Source organism: Giraffa tippelskirchi, chromosome 4 (genome assembly GCF_054371585.1).
Source record: "Giraffa tippelskirchi isolate mGirTip1 chromosome 4, T2T-mGirTip1v1.2.pri, whole genome shotgun sequence".
NCBI classification, from domain to species: Eukaryota; Metazoa; Chordata; class Mammalia; order Artiodactyla; family Giraffidae; genus Giraffa; species Giraffa tippelskirchi.
In genome coordinates, this window is record NC_137278.1 from 163,352,531 (window position 1) to 163,370,777 (window position 18,247).

The window sequence follows — 18,247 nt, forward strand, 5'->3', positions numbered from 1 at the left end:
CAAAATCCACACCAGATTTCATAGACTTAGTATATAAAAGGAATATGTAAGGATCTCATTAACAATTTTTATATTCATTACACACATAAAATATATAGGATATGCTAGGTAAAAATACATTATTAAAAGTAATTTCACCTGCTTTTTCCTTTTTATAATGTGGTTACTACGACATTTAAATTTATATTTGTGGCTCACATTCTATTTCTATTGGACAGCACTGAATTAAGTTCCTTTGGCAGCTTAATCCAATTTTGGATTGGATCTATTAAACAATATTTGGATTCTGAGCACAGAGTCTGGCATATAACAGGTGCTCAATAAAAATTTGTTAAATGAAGTCTGACACCCAAAGCATTAGGTAGCCTTTTCGACTTCATGTTCTATATAAATTCATGTGCCTGTCCAAGTTTTCTCATCCAAGTTCCAGTAGAGGTTGTAATTCATTATTTTTTTAAAAAAAATTTTATTAGAGTCTAGTTGATTTACAGCAGATTTACAATGTTGTATTAGTTTCAGGTGTATGCAATTTATTATTGATGACCCTTTAAAGAGATTTAGAAACCTTCACGCTCCCTCTACTCTTTACTTTTGTAGTGTTATCTTATTGCATTGCATTACATTTAAACATCTCCTTGAGGGCAGGGTCCTTGTTTTTTTAAAATATGTATGGTTAGTTCCCAGCACCTGATCTGCAATTAATGAGTATTTGACAAATATATGACACCAACCAATAGTACTATCACTTGGCTCAAATTTCCAACATATTCAAAGGAATATCATGAAATTCTGAAAAATGCTTTGTGGAAATTCAAATTTACTATATCAGCAGTGTTTCCCTAATAGTCTTATTAGAGTGAGGATTGCCTTTCTGACAGAAATGTGAAATCTTTCAGTTCAGTTTTTCCTAGTTTTTTACTCAAGATAAGAAACTGAGTGCTACAGAACTTGAAAGTTCTAACACGAGAGACTAGGAACAATGTTCAATAGTGCTTAATTAGCTAACAAAGTAATTTCAGAAGAAGCAATCTGAATCTCCCCTGGCAAATTACTGGAACTCATTTCTCTAGAACTGTTTGAACTATGGCTTTAACCTCTGAATAGCAGCACAGGAGGAAAAGAACAGGGGTTTAAAAATGTGGTATAGAGTTTGTTTTTTCAGTTATTAGTCAGATAAATCCTTTTATTTCTTTAAAGTAGAATGGAAACTCCATGAGGACAGAGACAGTTGTTTAACTGCATCCTCAATACCTGGCACAGAAGATAACTGGTGTTCACTGCTTGATAAGTTAATAAAAGTCCAATTCTTTCCTTAGGTTATTTGCATTGCAGTTAAGACCCACATTGCCAGCCTCACAGTCTAAGGGTCCACAGGGACAATGCCTATGAACACAAACAGTAACAGAGCAATACAAATATTTCAGCTCTTTTTTCCTCCTCATTTTGTCACTTTCCATCTTTTGCTCCTTTTTTCTCTCTGCTAACCATCATTTCTTTGCCTTCTTTTTCCTCTCTTCTTGACTTTCTCCTGCAGAATTTCTTAGCTGAACATAAAGCAAAGCATATTTTTTCAGTACTTTTGAATACAATTAGCTATTAATTTCAAAAGCATTGAAGCAAAATTCAATTTCATCTGTAGGGGGCTGCTGTTTTCTTTTGTAGGTTAGTAGTGTGCATTAGAAAAATGGTTTCCCTTCAGTTTTTTTCAAGAGTGTGTTGTATTATTTCTCCTAACTATATGACTTTTTATGATCCAAGCCTGATGAGATCCTAACCTGGTCCAGCTGAGATCAGGCTGAGGGTCATATTCAGCCTAAAAGCTAGAAATTCCTACCCCAACCCTAAGAGGCAATGTGGGATAATGTAAGAATTCCTATATTCTACTCAGACACCAACCAACGGAAGCTTTTAATTCATACTTTCTCTTTAGGATAAATATACATGCAGTCTAGTTGTGTATAACCTAATACATTTATGTCACTGTAAAATGTCAAATTGCATTTATGATGTTAAAGTACTGTAAGATACTGAACTGCCTCCTCAGTAAAAGAGGAAATAATATTTACAATGTTTATTATATCACTTTGGTGATAAAGTTATTTAAAATCTTTGAAAATTGGTCACTGCCAAATTACCTCACTGATTAACCTTAACCTGGGAAACAGTGTTCCATCAATAACACTCTGATAAACAAAGGATTGTGGGCTGCCGTCTATGGGGTCACACAGAATCTGACCCGACTGAAGCGACTTAGCAGCAGCAGCAGCAACCAGAGATTCCTGAGGGTTGACCTCCCATTGTTCAAATTCTGACACATAGAACTAGCTTTCCTGTGAGAAAACATGATGTGTGCCACACCATTAAATATGGGGCTGTGCCTGAGTGTGCCTGACCAAATCAATGACAGTCATATGTATTAAATGTGTCAGATAGTATGTAGGAACTGTACATGCTAACTTATGACATTCATACAAAACCCTGTTAAGTACAGTTGACCCTTGAAAACCATGATTTTTGAACTGTGTCCACTTATATGCAGATTTTTTTTCAAAACATACCTACTAGAGGAATATATGATTTGCTGTTGATTGAATCAATGGATGAGGAGTCAGGGAACTATAGTTACACCTGGATGTAGACTGCATCCATTGGCAGCCCTTATCTCCACAATATTCAAGAGTCAAGTGTATAATTGGTCTCATTTTTATAGAAGAGAGGTTAAGTACCTGCTCAAGGTCACCTAGCTATTAAGAGATAAAGCCAGGCAGGAACAAAAACTGGCATTTTGGCTCCAGAATTCACGGTCTTAATGACTATGCTGAATTGCCTGTTCAATTAGTAGACCTCACACTCTGTATACTCAAGATATATAAAAGGCATGAGAGTGACTAGGAAAGCTGGTATCATCACAGCTATAAAATCTCCTGGAAGATCATTTTTAAGCTCTCAATACTACTAGCTTGTTTTTTTTCTATGTCAAAGTGGAATACAGAAAAGCTGGATTTAGTAATTAATCAGATCTCATTTAATTGGTATTTTCCCTGTACATAACAATGAATAGTTAATCATAACCTTCAATTACTAGAATATTCCATTTCTAATCATGAAGCATAAGAGGAGCCTTATATATGTATATAGCCTTGCCCCTGAATAATGGGGGTTTGGGCAATGACTCTCCACACAGTTGAAAATCCTGGTGTAACTTGCAGTAAGCCTCCCTGGTGGCTCAGATAGTAAAGAATCTGCCTACAATGTGAGAGATACAGTTTGATCCCTGGGTCAGGAAGATCCTCTGGAGAAGGGAATGGCAACCTACTCCAGTATTCTTGCCTGGAGAATTCCATGGACAGAGGAGGAGCTTGGCAGGCTATAGTCCATGGTGTGGCAAAGACTGACACCAGTGAGAGACTAATACTTTCACTTTTCTCCTTGTGGGCAGTTCCTTGGCATCTGCAGATTCACTTAACTGCAGATTCTATAGTATCCTAGTATTTACCACTGAAAAAAAAAATCCATGTATAAGTGAACTATGCAGTTCAAATCTGTGTTTGTTCAAGGGTCAATGGTATTCTTCCTTTTCAATACTTATTCAGTGTTTGCACAAATATTAGGCATATATTACTAGGAACGTCTTTCTCAGTAGTTCTTCACCTCACTTTTTTTTTACATTTAAGTTCATATGCTTTCAAAGTTTAGTGAAAATTACCAAAGTTTGTATAAGTTTTCTCATCAGTGAAACATCTTCACTGTCACTCAGTGCAGTTTTGTACACTAACCTGAAATGTACAGGTGCCAATGAACACAAAATTATTGCCACCATATGCAATTAGGTTTCCTGAATCCCCACTCTCAAAGGGATTGAATTCTACCACGTGCACATAATCTTCACAATCCACAGTGTAGGCAGCATTTCTTGTGGCATCTTGCTTCATCTTGTATGGCAAAACTTGTGCAGCTGTAAAAACAGCCTTCTGTTGGACAAGGTCACAGAACTGTGGATTACAGCACAGAAACAGATAGAAACCATCAAAATGTTAGGATGTGATGACAGGCAGCTCAAAAAAAAATTATTCAACTACTTTATGAATGATACTTACAGAGTAAGTCACTACAAAATTCTGTTTAGATTATTTAAAGGACAGGGAGTACTTAAAGATGGAATTACACTACTAGGAAATATACTCATAAAAAAATTAATAATCATTAATATTATGGAGCTCTACCTGCAAGCGCCACCATTAAGTATTTTACTAACATTACCATCCTTAATACTTGCACAAACCTAAGAGGGAGGTACTAACTATGGTCCCCTTTTTACAGATGAAGAAATGGAGACTTCAGATGGTTAACTAGCTTGCCAATCTCATAAGAGGAGCCAGAATGTGAGGCTTTCCTAAGTGTTGGACACCAGTACAAGAAAGAGAATCAGAAAAGCCTGTTTTGAAGGAGCTCACAATCCAGGGTTATTTATGATTCAGTGTGAACAGTACTATAATATAAGCAGATACAAAATATACAATCTGGAGGAAGGAATGCCAAAATGGGATACAAAATAGTATTCATAAAACCAGGCACAAAACTTCAGCTAACGTTTCATGGCCTGGTGTGCATTCTGAAAGTAGCATTCCCAGATGAGACTTACAGATTTTGAAGAGGTCACTTTTTTTGTTTGCTTTTGTTTTTAATGGGACAGTAGGAGTTGTCCTGAAAACAGCTGGGCTTGATAGCAAACACATCAAATATCTGATGAGTATATACTACGAAACCGTCAGTTCCACCTCGGGAAGTCTGCTGCTGCTGCGGCTGCTAAGTCGCTTCAGTCGTGGCCGACTCTGTGCGACCCCATAGACGGCAGCCCACCAGGCTCCACTGTCCCTGGGATTCTCCAGGCAAGAACACTGGAGTGGGCTGCCATTTCCTTCTCCAGTGCATGAAAGTGAAAAGTGAAAGTGAAGTCGCTCAGTCGTGTCCGACTCCTAGCGACCCCATGGACTGCAGCCTACCAGGCTCCTCCGTCCACGGGATTTTCCAGGCAAGAGTGCTGGAGTGCGGTGCCATTGCCTTCTCCGGCGGGAAGTCTATAACCTAGTAACCTTAAGAGTGGGCATCTGGGACTAAACAGTTGTAAAAAGTGACCAACAGGTAAGGCAGCGGTGTGGGAAGTCCAAAAGATTCCAGATCAGGAAACTCGGTTTCTAACTGCTCGTTAAAGCAGTGTCCAGTCTAATTACAGTCTCAGGGCATCACTGTACAAAGCAGGCTGGACTTGCCCCTCTATAATTGCGAAAACAGGGGAGGGAGGGAACAAGAGAAGTCCCCGCATTGCCCTGACACCTCTTCCAGAGCCAGGCAAACCCCGCGAGACCCCGCCACTACCTCCCCGAGCCCGAGGAAGAAAGGAAGAGGGGTGGGGAACGGCCCGAGGAGAGGAGGAACTCCCAGGGATAGAGTGGAGGCGCGTGGCGGCCGGCAGCCGAGCAGGGATGCCCCTTGGGCTCACGCGCGATACGCACCGGAGAGAGCCTGGAAGCGGCTAGAGCCGAGCTGGTGTTCACCTTGGGCTGCTGCGGCGCGCGCCGGCTCTGCTTCCGGGTCAGAGGGCGGGAGCTACGATTGGCTCCCGGGCCCTCCCGCGAGATTTAAAATGTAAACCCGCAATCTCTCGAACAGTCGTCTTTGTGCAGCCGGCTGGAGCTTTCCTCAAGGGAGTTTGCCCCTCTTGGGTTCTCCCCGAGCCAGGTGAGTGTCACCTTTTCCTCGTCCGTCTGCATGCTTTAAGCTGCGACTTGTGAGGGTTTTTCGGTAACAGCAGAGCGCCATGTGGTTGCCTAGAGTAATATTTGTGCAGTGTTTTTGCTCCGGGGCCTGGTTTTGGTCTGGGGGTGTTCAGCAGAGTTCTTATGTTTCATTGAAGGAGCTGGAAGGTGTTTGAGGGATTATCTGCTGACTGGAAGAATAAGGTCCACAGAGCCCTACTTAGATTAGTTAGTTAGGCAGGAAACCAGGCTTAGGTAGACTCAACTTTGGCCCTCTCCCTTTTACTTCCGCCCAAGGAACTGTTAGGACCTGCATTCCATGAGCAGCAACGATGCCCTTTTTTATTGATCACCTCCTAAGTGCCCAGCACTAGGTCGATTATTTACTGTCTCACTAACGTCTCCTAATTTTATGGACTAAGTGGTAATAGTTTCCATTTTACAGATGAAGAAATTTATGCTTATCAGCGGTTTTAAATACTGAAGGACATACAGCCAGTAAATGGGGACCCTGGTATGTCTCTTTTATCCATCTCACACTGGCTCCCCAGTGACATTTTCCTGCCTTACAATTTTTGCTGCAGTGCAGCTTGGAATCCAAATGCTAAAAACAAGTGTTGATTATCGTTGCTATCTTCTACTACTATTTGTATGTTGCAGCCTGACATTCAGAATACTTGCATAGTCATTGTCGCCTTGATTTCTGGAAGTATTCTACCTCTTCTTAGGCAGTCAGGGCTTGTTGCTTGGGCTCATACAGCCAGCTAGCTACTGAAAGAGTCAAGGCTAGAGGCTTGGCGAACTGGTGGCACTGCCTGTTTTTGTGCAGCCAGTTCTTGAGCTAAGAACGGATTTTACGTGTTTGGTTGGTCGGAAAAAAAAGTCCAGCAGAATAATATTTTATGATATGTGAAAATTTTATGATCTTTAAATTTCTGTAAAGTTTTGCTAAAGCCGAGCTGTGCTCATTTGTTTATCTATTGTCTGTGGCTAGTTTCACCCTGCAAGTTTCACCCTGAATAGTTGTAAGAGACCCTATATCGTGCACGCCTCAAATGTTTACTGTTGGAACCTTTCCAGAAGAGTTCTGACTCCTAGATGAGATGGACTTTTATATGTGCCAGGTGTTGTTCTAAAAACTTATCTTGTACTTATGTCGTTTGCTTTTCACAAAACCCTCTGAGATAGTACTATTATTATTTTTGCTTTCAGTACAAGGAAGCTGAAGCAGAGAGAGGTGACATAACTTGGAGTTCTCACTGCTTGTAAGTGGTGGAGCCAGAATTCAGAACAGTCTAATTCCAGATTAGTTTTCATTCTTAGCAATCTGAACTCATAGTATGTTTAAATAATACCAGTAAATAATTTACTACTAAAAATTGATTCTAGGCAAACTGATCATGTTACTGAAACTTTATTTCTTCACTTTATATTTTTTTCTTTTAAGAGATGAAGGTGATATTTTGAAGACAGTTTTACTGTTTACTTGGATTTGTGTTTTTGTAGATACTTTATAGTCTTCTACCTTTATCTTTAAATTACATCCCTGATTATGTCTGCAAATTATTGTTTTGTAAATGGCATATACCTTTTTTTTTTTTTATCATACAAACCCAAGATACCTAGTAAACATCCTGGATTCTGTTTATGTCATATAAAAGAAGAAGAAAAAGATAACAGAGGAGTAAATTGATTGAATGTGAATAGTAAAATACCCCAAATAAAATAATGGCATGTGACTATGTTGGAGACTAGGGTACTGAAAAGAAAGTAGGGAAAAAAAGGTGTAGTGATATAAAAGTGCACCACTTTTGAAGTTTGGCCATTTGCTAGCTCAGCAGCATAGGCTATCACTTTCTTAAGATGTAAAATGAGGATAATAACAGACCTTCCCAGGACTCTTGTGAAGGTTGGATGAGGTAATAAATATTAAGCTTTTGAAAAGTACCTAGCACCAAGAAACCTTCCAAATATTAGCTATTATTGTTTTGGTTGTCCATTGCTGTGTAACAAACCACTCTGAAGTTTAAGTGGTGTTAAACAACAGCCATTTAAAATGTTTATGATTCTGAGGATCAACGATTTGGGCTGGACTCAGCTATGTGGTTCTGCTGGTCTTGTCTAGGATCACTTAGGGTGCTGTATGTCATCTGACAGGTTGATTGGGTCTAGATAATCTGTGATAGCTTCTCTCACATGTCTGTTCGTGGTGTTGGTTATCAGCTGGAGTGCCTATCAGCTGGTCCTCCTCCACACAGCCTTTCCAGCAGGCTAATTTGCAGTTCTTCATATGGCATTCTAAGAGTAGCGAGAGAGTTAAGAGCTAAAACTGTAGGCTTGTGTCAGGAGGCCCCCAAGATCACCCCAGGTTGGATAATTTGCTAAGAGGACTCAAAGGACTCAGCATATAGTTGTACTCATGCTATAATATATTACAGCAACAAGATGCCAAGCAAAATTAGCAAAGGGAGAAGGTACATGGGGGTGAATTCCAGGGGAAATCAAGAACAAACTTCCAAAAGTCTTCTCTTAGGGGAGTCACACAGGATATAGTTAATTCTCCCAGCAACAAGTTATGACAGCACATGAAATGTCTGTCAGGATAGCTCTTTAGAGATTCAGTGCCCATGCTTTTTACTGGGTTTGAACATGTAGATATCTTCTATGTTCCCAAATTCTAGACTAAAAAGAAAAGCCTATCAGCATAAGCTATATTGTTTGAACAAATAGTTTAAGTGCAATGAACCATTCTTACGGAAAATCTTCCTGAAATCTTAAGTTCCCAGATGCTAACCAAGGGCCAACCCTGTAAACATGCTTTTTAAAAGATAGCAGTGGGTCTGCCATATTAACTCTTTCTGCATGGGCCTTTGGGAACTAGATCTAGGCTTGGAACTCCTGTGATATCATTGTTGCCACATTCTATTGATCAAATCAAGTTACAAGGCTAACCCAGATTCAAAGGGGTGGAAAATAAACCACCCCTTTTGGGATAATACAGGGATGAGAGGAAATTGACTTTCTTTGTTTTGTCTTCTGCCATAGATATTACCATCTATCTCAAAATAAATATTTAAAAAAATACAGTTCACTATGTTTGAGTCTATAATTGTGTTTGCAGAATTTGCCTTTATCTGTTTTGTATTACTTTTCAGATCGATAGTTGGATTTCATTATTTTACAAGGTTTGGTTTAAGAAAACTAAAGGAGAGGAAAATATGATTGGGTGGAAATTGTATTACTCTGTTTTTCTAAGTTTAATTAAAAGCAGCTGTAGTAAATATGAAATGACCTCTTGTTCACTATTTTTCTCTTACTCTGCTTCCTTACACATGTTAAATATTAATTTCCAATTAAAACATGGCTTTTTAACATTGCATTCTGTCCTACATTAAGAGGATGGCTGGGCTTAATCAGAAGTCTATCTTGGATATGATTAAAGAGTTCAGAAGGAACTGGCACACTCTTTGTAACTCTGAGAGAACTACTGTGTGTGGTGCAGACTCCATGCTCTTGGCATTGCAGCTTTCCATGGCAGAGAACAACAAACAGGTTAGTAGGTTGTATTTAGGTTAACTTTTTTTTAAAGGTAAATTTTGGTTGCTGCCCATTTGAATAAGCTTAATTGCATTAATTTCTGAGCAGTATGTGCCCTTCTATGATAATGTCATTATACTATATTCACAAATGCCTCTGCATGTCTGTGTTAAACTATTGCAATTGGATTTGAAATGATTTGTCAATTTGTCAAAATAGAAGCTTTTGTATGTATAATTTAATGTGTGACATGCATATTTGATGTTTAATTTATAATTTTAAGGTAAACATACAACTATTATGATTATTATGGTTAAAAATGATTTTTATAAGACTTCTGCAAAAAGTTCTAGAAGGCACACACAAATAATGTTTATTTAAATGTAACCCAAGTATTTTATGACTAATTTCAGACTCGGTGGTATAGATTAATTATTCCTAAGCCAGGCTGTGAAGCAGAATCACTTGGGAGGGCTTTTAAAAAGTACTGACTCCTGTGCCCTAATCTTGGACACTGATTTTCCTGATCTTCACTGAGACCCTGGAAATTGTCTTATTTTTTAAGCAAACTTTTAATCTTTTTACCCTGAAGTGATTTTTGCACTGTTGGGTTGGGCCAAAAGAGTGTTTGGAATAAGCTCTACCTAAGGGTTCAGAGATGTTCAGATGAGAGAAGGATGAATGTAGGGTGGAGTGGTAAGGAAGGTCTTCTTGGACTTTACATAATATACTTAAAGGAAGGAAGTCTCCGGATGGGAAGAATTTAAAGAAGTGGTGAAGGAAGGAGATAATCAGTTCAAAGGAAGCATCCAGGGGGATTAAAATCATGATGGTTTGAAAATGGTCCAGAGATTTAGCATTATCTTGACTAGAGAAGAAAATTTTTGAAGGGTAAAATGTTTTCAATGGGTCTGTTGGGATAGATAGCGAAATGACATTCTGATGAATTATTTTAATTCTGTATGTCAGTAATTCCCAGACTTTTGAATTTCATATACTAGAAAAATTTCCCTCTCAAATTAGACATTGACAGATCTAAACATTTCTCATGTTAGCACATAAAGCCATTGACAAAAAATGGTGACTAGAACCATCATTTTGAAAAAGGAAGAATAATTTAACACTTAAAAATTAGGAATTTTAAACGGTGCTTAAGTACACCTTTAAAAGGATATCTTTTGAGGTATCTTTTTCTTAAGCTGTCTATTCGTACCCTATGCTTATTTTGTTGTTCAATTGCTAAGTCGTGTCTGTCTCTTTGGGACCCCATGCCAAGCTTCCTTGCTTATTTTACTGTTGACTTATTTTTGCCTGTTTCTTACTCTTTGAAAGAGTCATACATGTATTTTAGATGCTCTCTTGTACACTTTGTCAATATCTTTCAGTGTGCTCCATTTACCCATGTTCACTGGATATACTTCCCTTATGTTCAGTTCAGTTCAGTTGCTGAGTCGTGTCCAACTCTTTGTGACCCCATGGACTGCAGCATGCCAGGCCTCCCTGTCCATCACCAAATTATGGAGTTTACTCAAACTCATGTCCATCAAGTCGGTGATGCCTTCCAACCATCTCATCCTCTGTCGTCTCCTTCTCCCGCCTTCAATCTTCCCCAGCATCAGGGTCTTTTGAAATGAATCAATTCTTTGCATCAGGTGGCCAAAGTGTTGGAGTTTCAGCTTCAACAGCAGTCTTTCCAATGAATATTCAGGACAGATTTCCTTTAGGATAGACTGGTTGGATCTCCTTGCAGTCCAAGGGACTCTCAAGAGTCTTCCGCAACACCACAGTTCAAACCATCAATTCATAAAAAAAAAAAAAGCATCAATTCTTCGGTGCTCAGCTTTCTTTATAGTCCAACTCTCACATCCATACATGACCACTGGAAAAACCATAGCCTTGACTAGACGGACCTTTGTTGGCAAATTAATGTCTCTGCTTTTTAATATGCTATCTAGGTTGGTCATAACTTTTCTTCCAAGGAGTAAGCGTCTTTTAATTTCATGGCTGTAGTCACCATCTGTGGTGATTTTGGAGTCCAAAAATATAAAGTCTGTCACTGTTTCCCCTTCTATTTGCCATGAAGTGATGGGATTGGATGCCATGATCTTAGTTTTCTGAATGTTGAGTTTTAAGCCAACTTTTCACTCTCCTCTTTCACTTTCATCAGGAGGCTCTTTAATTCTTCACTTTCTGCCATAAGGGTGGTGCCATCTCTCTGTATATGAGGTTGTTGATATTTCTCCCGGCAATCTTGATTCCAGCTTGTGCTTCATCCAGTCCAGCATTATGTACTCTTGTCAGATCTCTCTACTGAGTCTTACTCTGGTATGGTCAAGTACTTGCTGAACATTTTACCTTGCTGTTCCATTACTGTCCACATCAGTTTTTAAAAGTAGATTACATTGTTTGCTCTCTAAACTTACCAACCTAACCTTCCATTGTTTACTGAGTCACTGAAGCTGGACACCCAAGGACCATCATAGGGTCTCTTTCCTTTGTTCCCCTTTGCAGTTCATTTCCAAATCTTACCAAATTTACTGCCTGAGTATTTAAAAAAGAATATGCCCTTGTTTAGTAATCTGGAGAAATGGTGCTAAGGTAAATAATAGATTATAAGGATATTGTAATATTGTAGTGGAATGGGCTAGCTGAAGGTTAAACTTCAGTGACCATGCACTAGAAAATAAGAGAGAGAAAATGAAATTATTAAGAATCATTATTGTATAGTGATTAAGAAGGGGTGTTCTGGAATCAAACAGATCATATTCAGATTACCTCTTTTGTTGGTTTATGAATAATTAAAAAATATATCCACAAGCTAAGTGAAATACACCCTGAAGAAAATTTAGTTCTCATTGTAAAAATTTTCATATATTAAAATATTGAATCCAAGTCATTTTTTCTTTAGGATTTGCCTGTGTAGAGTTTACTCAAGATCTCTTTCTCTTTGCTAATTCTCTTAATTTACTGAAAATTCAGGCTCTGGGTTGGAAAGAAGAGGAAAGATGAAATGCAACTGAACTTTTTGCAGTTCATGTGTATATATGCACATTTGCAGTGGAAATGGTGGGTTGTGGCTCATGTGCAGAGTCAGCTCAAGCATCCCATCTGTGCTTAGACTTTGTCACTTGGCAATGTGCAGCATACACCTGCCTGCAGGTGTGTTCAGAAGTAGCAGATAGTAAGGTGGACTTGGTTGTACGTATCCTTCACCTATATTTTCCATCCTGTGCTTTGAGCTTTATGTTTTTAATTCTCTGAAGTTTAAAAATAGAAGTCCCTAAAGTATAGTCTTTACTGAATTTGACTACAGTAAAACCTTTGAATACCTGATTGTTAGTCTGTTTATTGGTGTGTTTGTGTTCTTAATTGCTTTGGTGGGAAGAAAGAAAATACCCTTTAAGTTTCAGGGTTTTGGCATATTTTGTGAGGAGGGGAGATATTTTAGCTTAAATAATGTGACACACCTCTAGCAGTTTTATACCACTAAAGATTTAACCTATAATAGATTCATTGAGGATTTTTGACTTCACTTTATGGCAGATATGTATAACTTCATTGTTGTTGTTTAGTCGCTCAGTTGTGTCCAACTCTTTACCACCCCATGGATGGTAGCCTGCCAGGTTTCTCTGTCCATGAGATTCTCCAGACAAGAATACTTGAGTGGATTGCCTTTCCTTCTCCATAACTCCATTACTACATTGCAAATAAAATTTTAGCCTTTCCTTTCTTTGGAATTGCTTCTTTAATTTGTCTCGTCATTGCCCTATTAAGGCTATTTTTCAACTTAACTAGCCTAAAGAACCCTACGAATATTCCTTTGAATGAAACAAAGATGTTAATTTTATAACTTTGTAGAAAGCTGTCACAGCACCTGTGGTTGACTGTCAGATTTGAAAATGATACAATAGTGACATAACAAATAAGAAGAAACAGTTTTAAAAATTGTATTCTATTTATCTACCACCCTTCCCGCGACAAACTGTTATTTTATTTTACATTGAATAAGAAAAGAGAAAGGAAACTGACAGTTTTGATTGCTTATAGTTTATCAGGTGTTATTTAATCTGTACAATCTTACTTTATAACCAAGGAAGCTGACTCAGGGATTTCAGTATCTTGTTCAAGGTCATACATCCAATTAATGCTCTTAAGTAAACTTGCTATTTTTTCTCTTTCAGTAACAAGAATTCCAGTTAGTTAAAAATGTAAAGTTTATTTAAAATTTTGAATAATTATACTTCGGTATAATTCGTATAACTTCGGTAAAATGTAGAAAGTACAAGTACTCTGATAAGTGTAACTTGCTTTTTCTCATTTTATGCTTATGAAATACAATCCTTCTTATGTCCATCACAGAACTAAAGCATTGAACGTTTTGAACTTCCTTCAAATATTTGCCAGCTGGCATGTTTTCTTAGCAAAACATTTTCTGATTTGACCACAAACTCTCTCAATCAGTTGTTACTGGTTTGAATAATAGAATATGCTGTCATGATGGGCACCTGATCGTGAAAACTGATATTTGGAGTGCATTTTTATTTGGATTTAAAATGTTTTTACAATCCCAGTATAAACACTGTTAATCTAGTCAAAACCTTTTCTCACAAGATCAAGAACTTGTATAGTTTTTCTTTAGTTATAGTCATTAGGATAGGACTTCCCAGGTGGCACAGTGGTAAAGATTCCGCCTGCCAATGCAGGAGACACAAGAGATGTGGGTTCAGTCCCTGGGTTGGGAAGATCCCCTGGAGTTGGAAATGGCAACCCACTCCAGTATTCTTGCCTGGAAAATTCCATGGACAGAGGATCCTGGCAGGCTACAGTCCATGGGGTTGCAGAGTCAGACACAACTGAGGACAGCACAGAGTCATTAGGATGAAATCTGTACATTTATATTAGGCAAAATCTTAATTTATTTTTAACATGAAGGTTGTTATTCCAAAATAGTTTTTAGGAATTTTTGAGATACAGCAGTTTAGTTTTGAAACTCTAAATAATTGGATTAATTTTAACTAATTAATTAATTTAATTAATTAGTTTAACTTAAATACCATCTGGAAATTTTATGGTGTGTAAATAACCTTTGTGGGATTGGGAAGTAAAGTATACAATTTTGATGCAATGCTGAGAAATTACGGATCTGTCTTACATCTGGGTTATGGGTCCAGTGTTTGAGAGTTGCTGATTATTTTTTTTTGATTGTGCATTGAACTGATTTCGTTAAATATAATTAATTTTAATAATTTTTATATAACAGATCCTTACTTTAAAGACAATAAAGATAATTTTCTTAGTTGCTGCCATATGAATAAATAAAGAGTTAATTATTTTAAGGGAGTTTGGGCACCTTGTCTTAAATTTGGATATTAGTTAGAAAATATGGCTAATTTTTATAAAAGATACAGAGATTTGAAAGAGTCAGATATGTAGAAAATAACATATTATCTGGCTTCCTTTTATTTCTATTAATCTTCATTGGCTTAAGATGATGTTACAATTTAGTTCCAATGAATAGTGCTATTTAAATACCCACCCATTTTTAAATGCTATTAATGGAAAGATATTGGTGTTAGCAAAAAATGCTAACATATTAAACTTAACTGTGGAAGAGGGCAGCAAAATATATTTCTCAAAACCACGTACAGATACTTAAAAATATTTGTTACTCATCCTGCGTTGGAAAGCAGTAGTTAGATTTTTTTTTTTTAAACTAAATTAGGTCTAGCATGTTTTGGAGGGCATCATTGTTAATATCTGGGATACTTAAGTGGAACAGAATGCAATCAATTAAAAAAAAATCTTCAACATGTCCACTGAGATAATTTATCATGAAGATGTTGAAGAAGAGGAAAAAAAGAACAATTTTGCCTAATTAGTAACATCTGACAACTTATAGAAAGAAACCTGAACTGTTGCTTTTTAGCATTTGTTTCTTATAGTTAAGTGTGATGATAAGCAGGGAAGTTTCAAAATTCTTCACTGACCCTAAATTTTAGCAGATATTTTAGCTTCCCTGGAAATAGTAATAAAACGTAATTTTTAAAAATTTAAGTTTTATGATCATGCTTTAAGACTAACATTTGGGATAGTGTAGTATGTAGGAATCCAGTGTGGCATTGAAGTTTTAAATAAGAGACTAAAAATGCCTTAGCAAAAAGAACTAAAAGGAATCTAATGTTTCCTCAATCAATAGCACTTAAGTACAGTTCACTACTCACTTATCCTCCCCCACTTTTGGTAGAAGAAATTTAGTAAAGTTCAGGAAATAAGATGACTATATTTGTTAAGGGTTTCCCTTGTGGCTTTGATGTTAAAGAATCTGCCTGCAATGCAGGAGACCTGGGTTCGATCCCTGGGTGGGGAAGATCCCCTGGAGAAGGGAATGGCAACCAACTCCAGTATTCTTGCCTGGGAAATTCCATGAACAGAGGAACCTGACGGGATACAGACCATGGAGTTTCAAAGGAGTTTTAAACGATTAAGCGACTAACACTTTCACTTTCTTTCATATTTGTTAACTTTGTCATGTGCAAACTTTTTATAGTTGATAGTATTTTTAAAAATCATCAACATCTTTTATATCAGGTTTTAATATTATTCTTTAATTCAACTTGGATGTTCTTTTAAAATCTGGTGGAATTCAATGGAGAGTCTTCTGTGACAAAATTCAATTTGTAACATTCAGAAAACAAAGATCATGGCATCCGGTCCCATCACTTCATGCCAAATAGGTGGAGAAACAGTGGAAACGGTGGCAGATTTTATTTTTTGGGTTCCAAAATCACTGCAGATGGTGACCGCAGCCATGAAATTAAAAGATGCTTACTTCTTGGAAGAAAAGTTATGACCAACCTAGACAGCATATTAAAAAGCAGAGACATTACTTTGTCAACAAAGGTCCGTCTAGTCAAGGCTATGGTTTTTCCAGTGGTCATGTATGGATGTGAGAGTTGGACGGTGAAGAAAGCTGACCGCTGAAGAATTGATGCTTTTGAACTGTGGTGTTGGAGAAGACTCTTGAGAGTCCCTTGGACTGCAAGGAGATCCAACCAGTCCATCCTAAAGGAGATCAGTCCTGGGTGTTCATTGGAAGGACTGATGTTGAAGCTGAAACTCCAGTACTTTGGCCACCTGATGTGAAGAGCTGACTCATTGGAAAAGACCCTGATGCTGGGAATGATTGAAGGCGAGAGGAGAAGGGGACGACAGAGGATGAGATGGTTGGATGACATCACTGACTCAATGGACATGAGTTTGAGTAAACTCTGGGAGTTGGTGATGGACAGGTAGGCCTGGCGTACTGCAGTCCATGGGGTCGCAAAGAGTCGGACATGACTGAGCGACTGAACTGAACTGATCTTAATTGTAAGTTAATGAGTAACTAGCATCCAACTTAATCATTTTATTTTTGGTAATTTTTTATTTTTATTCTCTTTCAGCATAGTGGAGAGTTTACAGTCTCTCTCAGTGATATCATATTGACTTGGAAATACTTTCTACGTGAGAAATTAAACTTATCAGTTGGAAATATAAAAGTGATTGACCATTATGAGGACATCAGGAAGATTTATGATGATTTCTTAAAGAATAGTAACATGTTAGATCTGATTGATGTTTACAAAAAATGTAGTGATTTGACTTCTAATTGTGAAAATTATGCGAACATATCTCCTGTAAGTATTTTTTAAATAATTCTGTCTTAATTGAATTAAAATTTGGCTAGATTTATTTTTATTTTAAGTGATGGTATTAGCATTTATAGTAACTTGATAATGCATTTGCTTTTTGGATCATGTTAAGAATGGAAAATTTAGCTACCAGAAAGCTAGCCATTACTTGAGAGAAATATTTTGGTGGTAAGTTTTGTTTAATTTGTGTTATTAATATTTTGTTAAATTATAAGAACAGCTACTTATTAGATCAAAACATTGTTAATAAATCAATACCAAATGTGTGATTTCTTTTTGAATTATGTCAAGGATTGCCTTTGTATTTTACTTTCTTGGTTTAGCATGCATCTGTTCATTTGGCATATATAATATAAATAATTACTATGACTATGGATTAGTATTTTTTTACTAACGTGGAGTATGATTTAATGAGAATGTTAAATATGATACACTCTGCATGAGGTAATATTCTATTCCTTTTTTGCAGACATATTCATTGCCTTATTTTTTTATAGAGTGAATTTTAAAGTTAATGAAATATCATCCTTCATAGCTTGGTTAATAAACTATTCTAGAATATATTTGAATATATCTAGTATGTTTTAACATATTGAAAATATATTTCTTTTTTTTTAATAAATTTATTTATTTTAGTTGGGGGCTAATTACTTTACAATATTGTAGTGGTTTTTGCCATACATTGACATGAATCAGCCATGGGTTTATATATTTCTTTATCTTAACATTTACCAAGTGCCACTAAAGTAGTAACTAAACAGTGGTAATAAAAAAAAATTGTAGCCATAATTAGAAGAAAATGTTTACTGGAATTTCTAAGATAATAAACTATTTTACAAATATTTCTTTTCAATAACTTGGCAATAATGTTTTGGTTTCTTAGAATAGAAACCTCCATAATAACAGTTACTTAAGATAATGGAAGTTTGTTTCATTCTTTTGTAAAAGATGTCTAAAGGTAAGTAAGTATCTAGGACTTCTATGATTGGTTCGTGGTTATCAGATACCTAGGAGATTTCTGTCATTCTGCCCTCTCTCCCATTTTAGTTCTTCACTTCTACCCTCAAGATCATTTGTGGTTCAAGGTAGTTGTTGGAGCTCCAGATGTTGTATCAGCATTTCTTGCAGCAGGTAGTGGTAAGGGAGGACAGTCTCTTTTCCTTTTAAGTGGTGTAGCTCTTTGGCTTCCATCTCACTAACCAAAGCTTAGTCACATGGCTACACCAAGATGCTAGCCAGGATGTAGAATATAGTTTTTATTCT

At 37.0% G+C, this 18,247-nt stretch overlaps 2 protein-coding genes across 9 annotated transcripts in view; one reads left to right on the top strand and one right to left on the bottom strand.

Moving 5' to 3' along the window:
* Positions 1 to 5,581, bottom strand: part of NUP37 (nucleoporin 37) — a 42,620-nt gene extending 37,039 nt beyond the window's left edge. For 2 of the 3 annotated variants that reach the window (XR_014083466.1, XM_081595564.1), the window contains exons 1-2: positions 5,514 to 5,581; positions 3,777 to 3,992 (exon numbers count right to left, since the gene is read on the bottom strand). Coding sequence is in view for 2 of the 3 variants with exons in the window: in XM_081595564.1 (XP_081451690.1) it covers positions 3,777 to 3,932 (156 nt within the window). In the remaining variant the exon portion in view is untranslated. Of the gene's footprint in view, positions 1 to 3,772; positions 3,993 to 5,513 lie in introns of all 3 variants that reach the window. The other variant, XM_081595565.1, reaches the window with a different exon arrangement.
* Positions 5,582 to 5,668: 87 nt separating this feature from the next.
* PARPBP (PARP1 binding protein) overlaps positions 5,669 to 18,247 on the top strand; it is a 98,111-nt gene continuing 85,532 nt past the window's right edge. For 4 of the 6 annotated variants that reach the window (XR_014083465.1, XR_014083464.1, XM_081595563.1 and 1 more), the window contains exons 1-3: positions 5,669 to 5,739; positions 9,153 to 9,308; positions 16,736 to 16,969. Coding sequence is in view for 4 of the 6 variants with exons in the window: in XM_081595563.1 (XP_081451689.1) it covers positions 9,156 to 9,308; positions 16,736 to 16,969 (387 nt within the window). In the remaining 2 variants the exon portion in view is untranslated. Of the gene's footprint in view, positions 5,740 to 6,968; positions 7,022 to 9,152; positions 9,309 to 16,735; positions 16,970 to 18,247 lie in introns of all 6 variants that reach the window. The other 2 variants (XM_081595561.1, XM_081595562.1) reach the window with 2 other exon arrangements.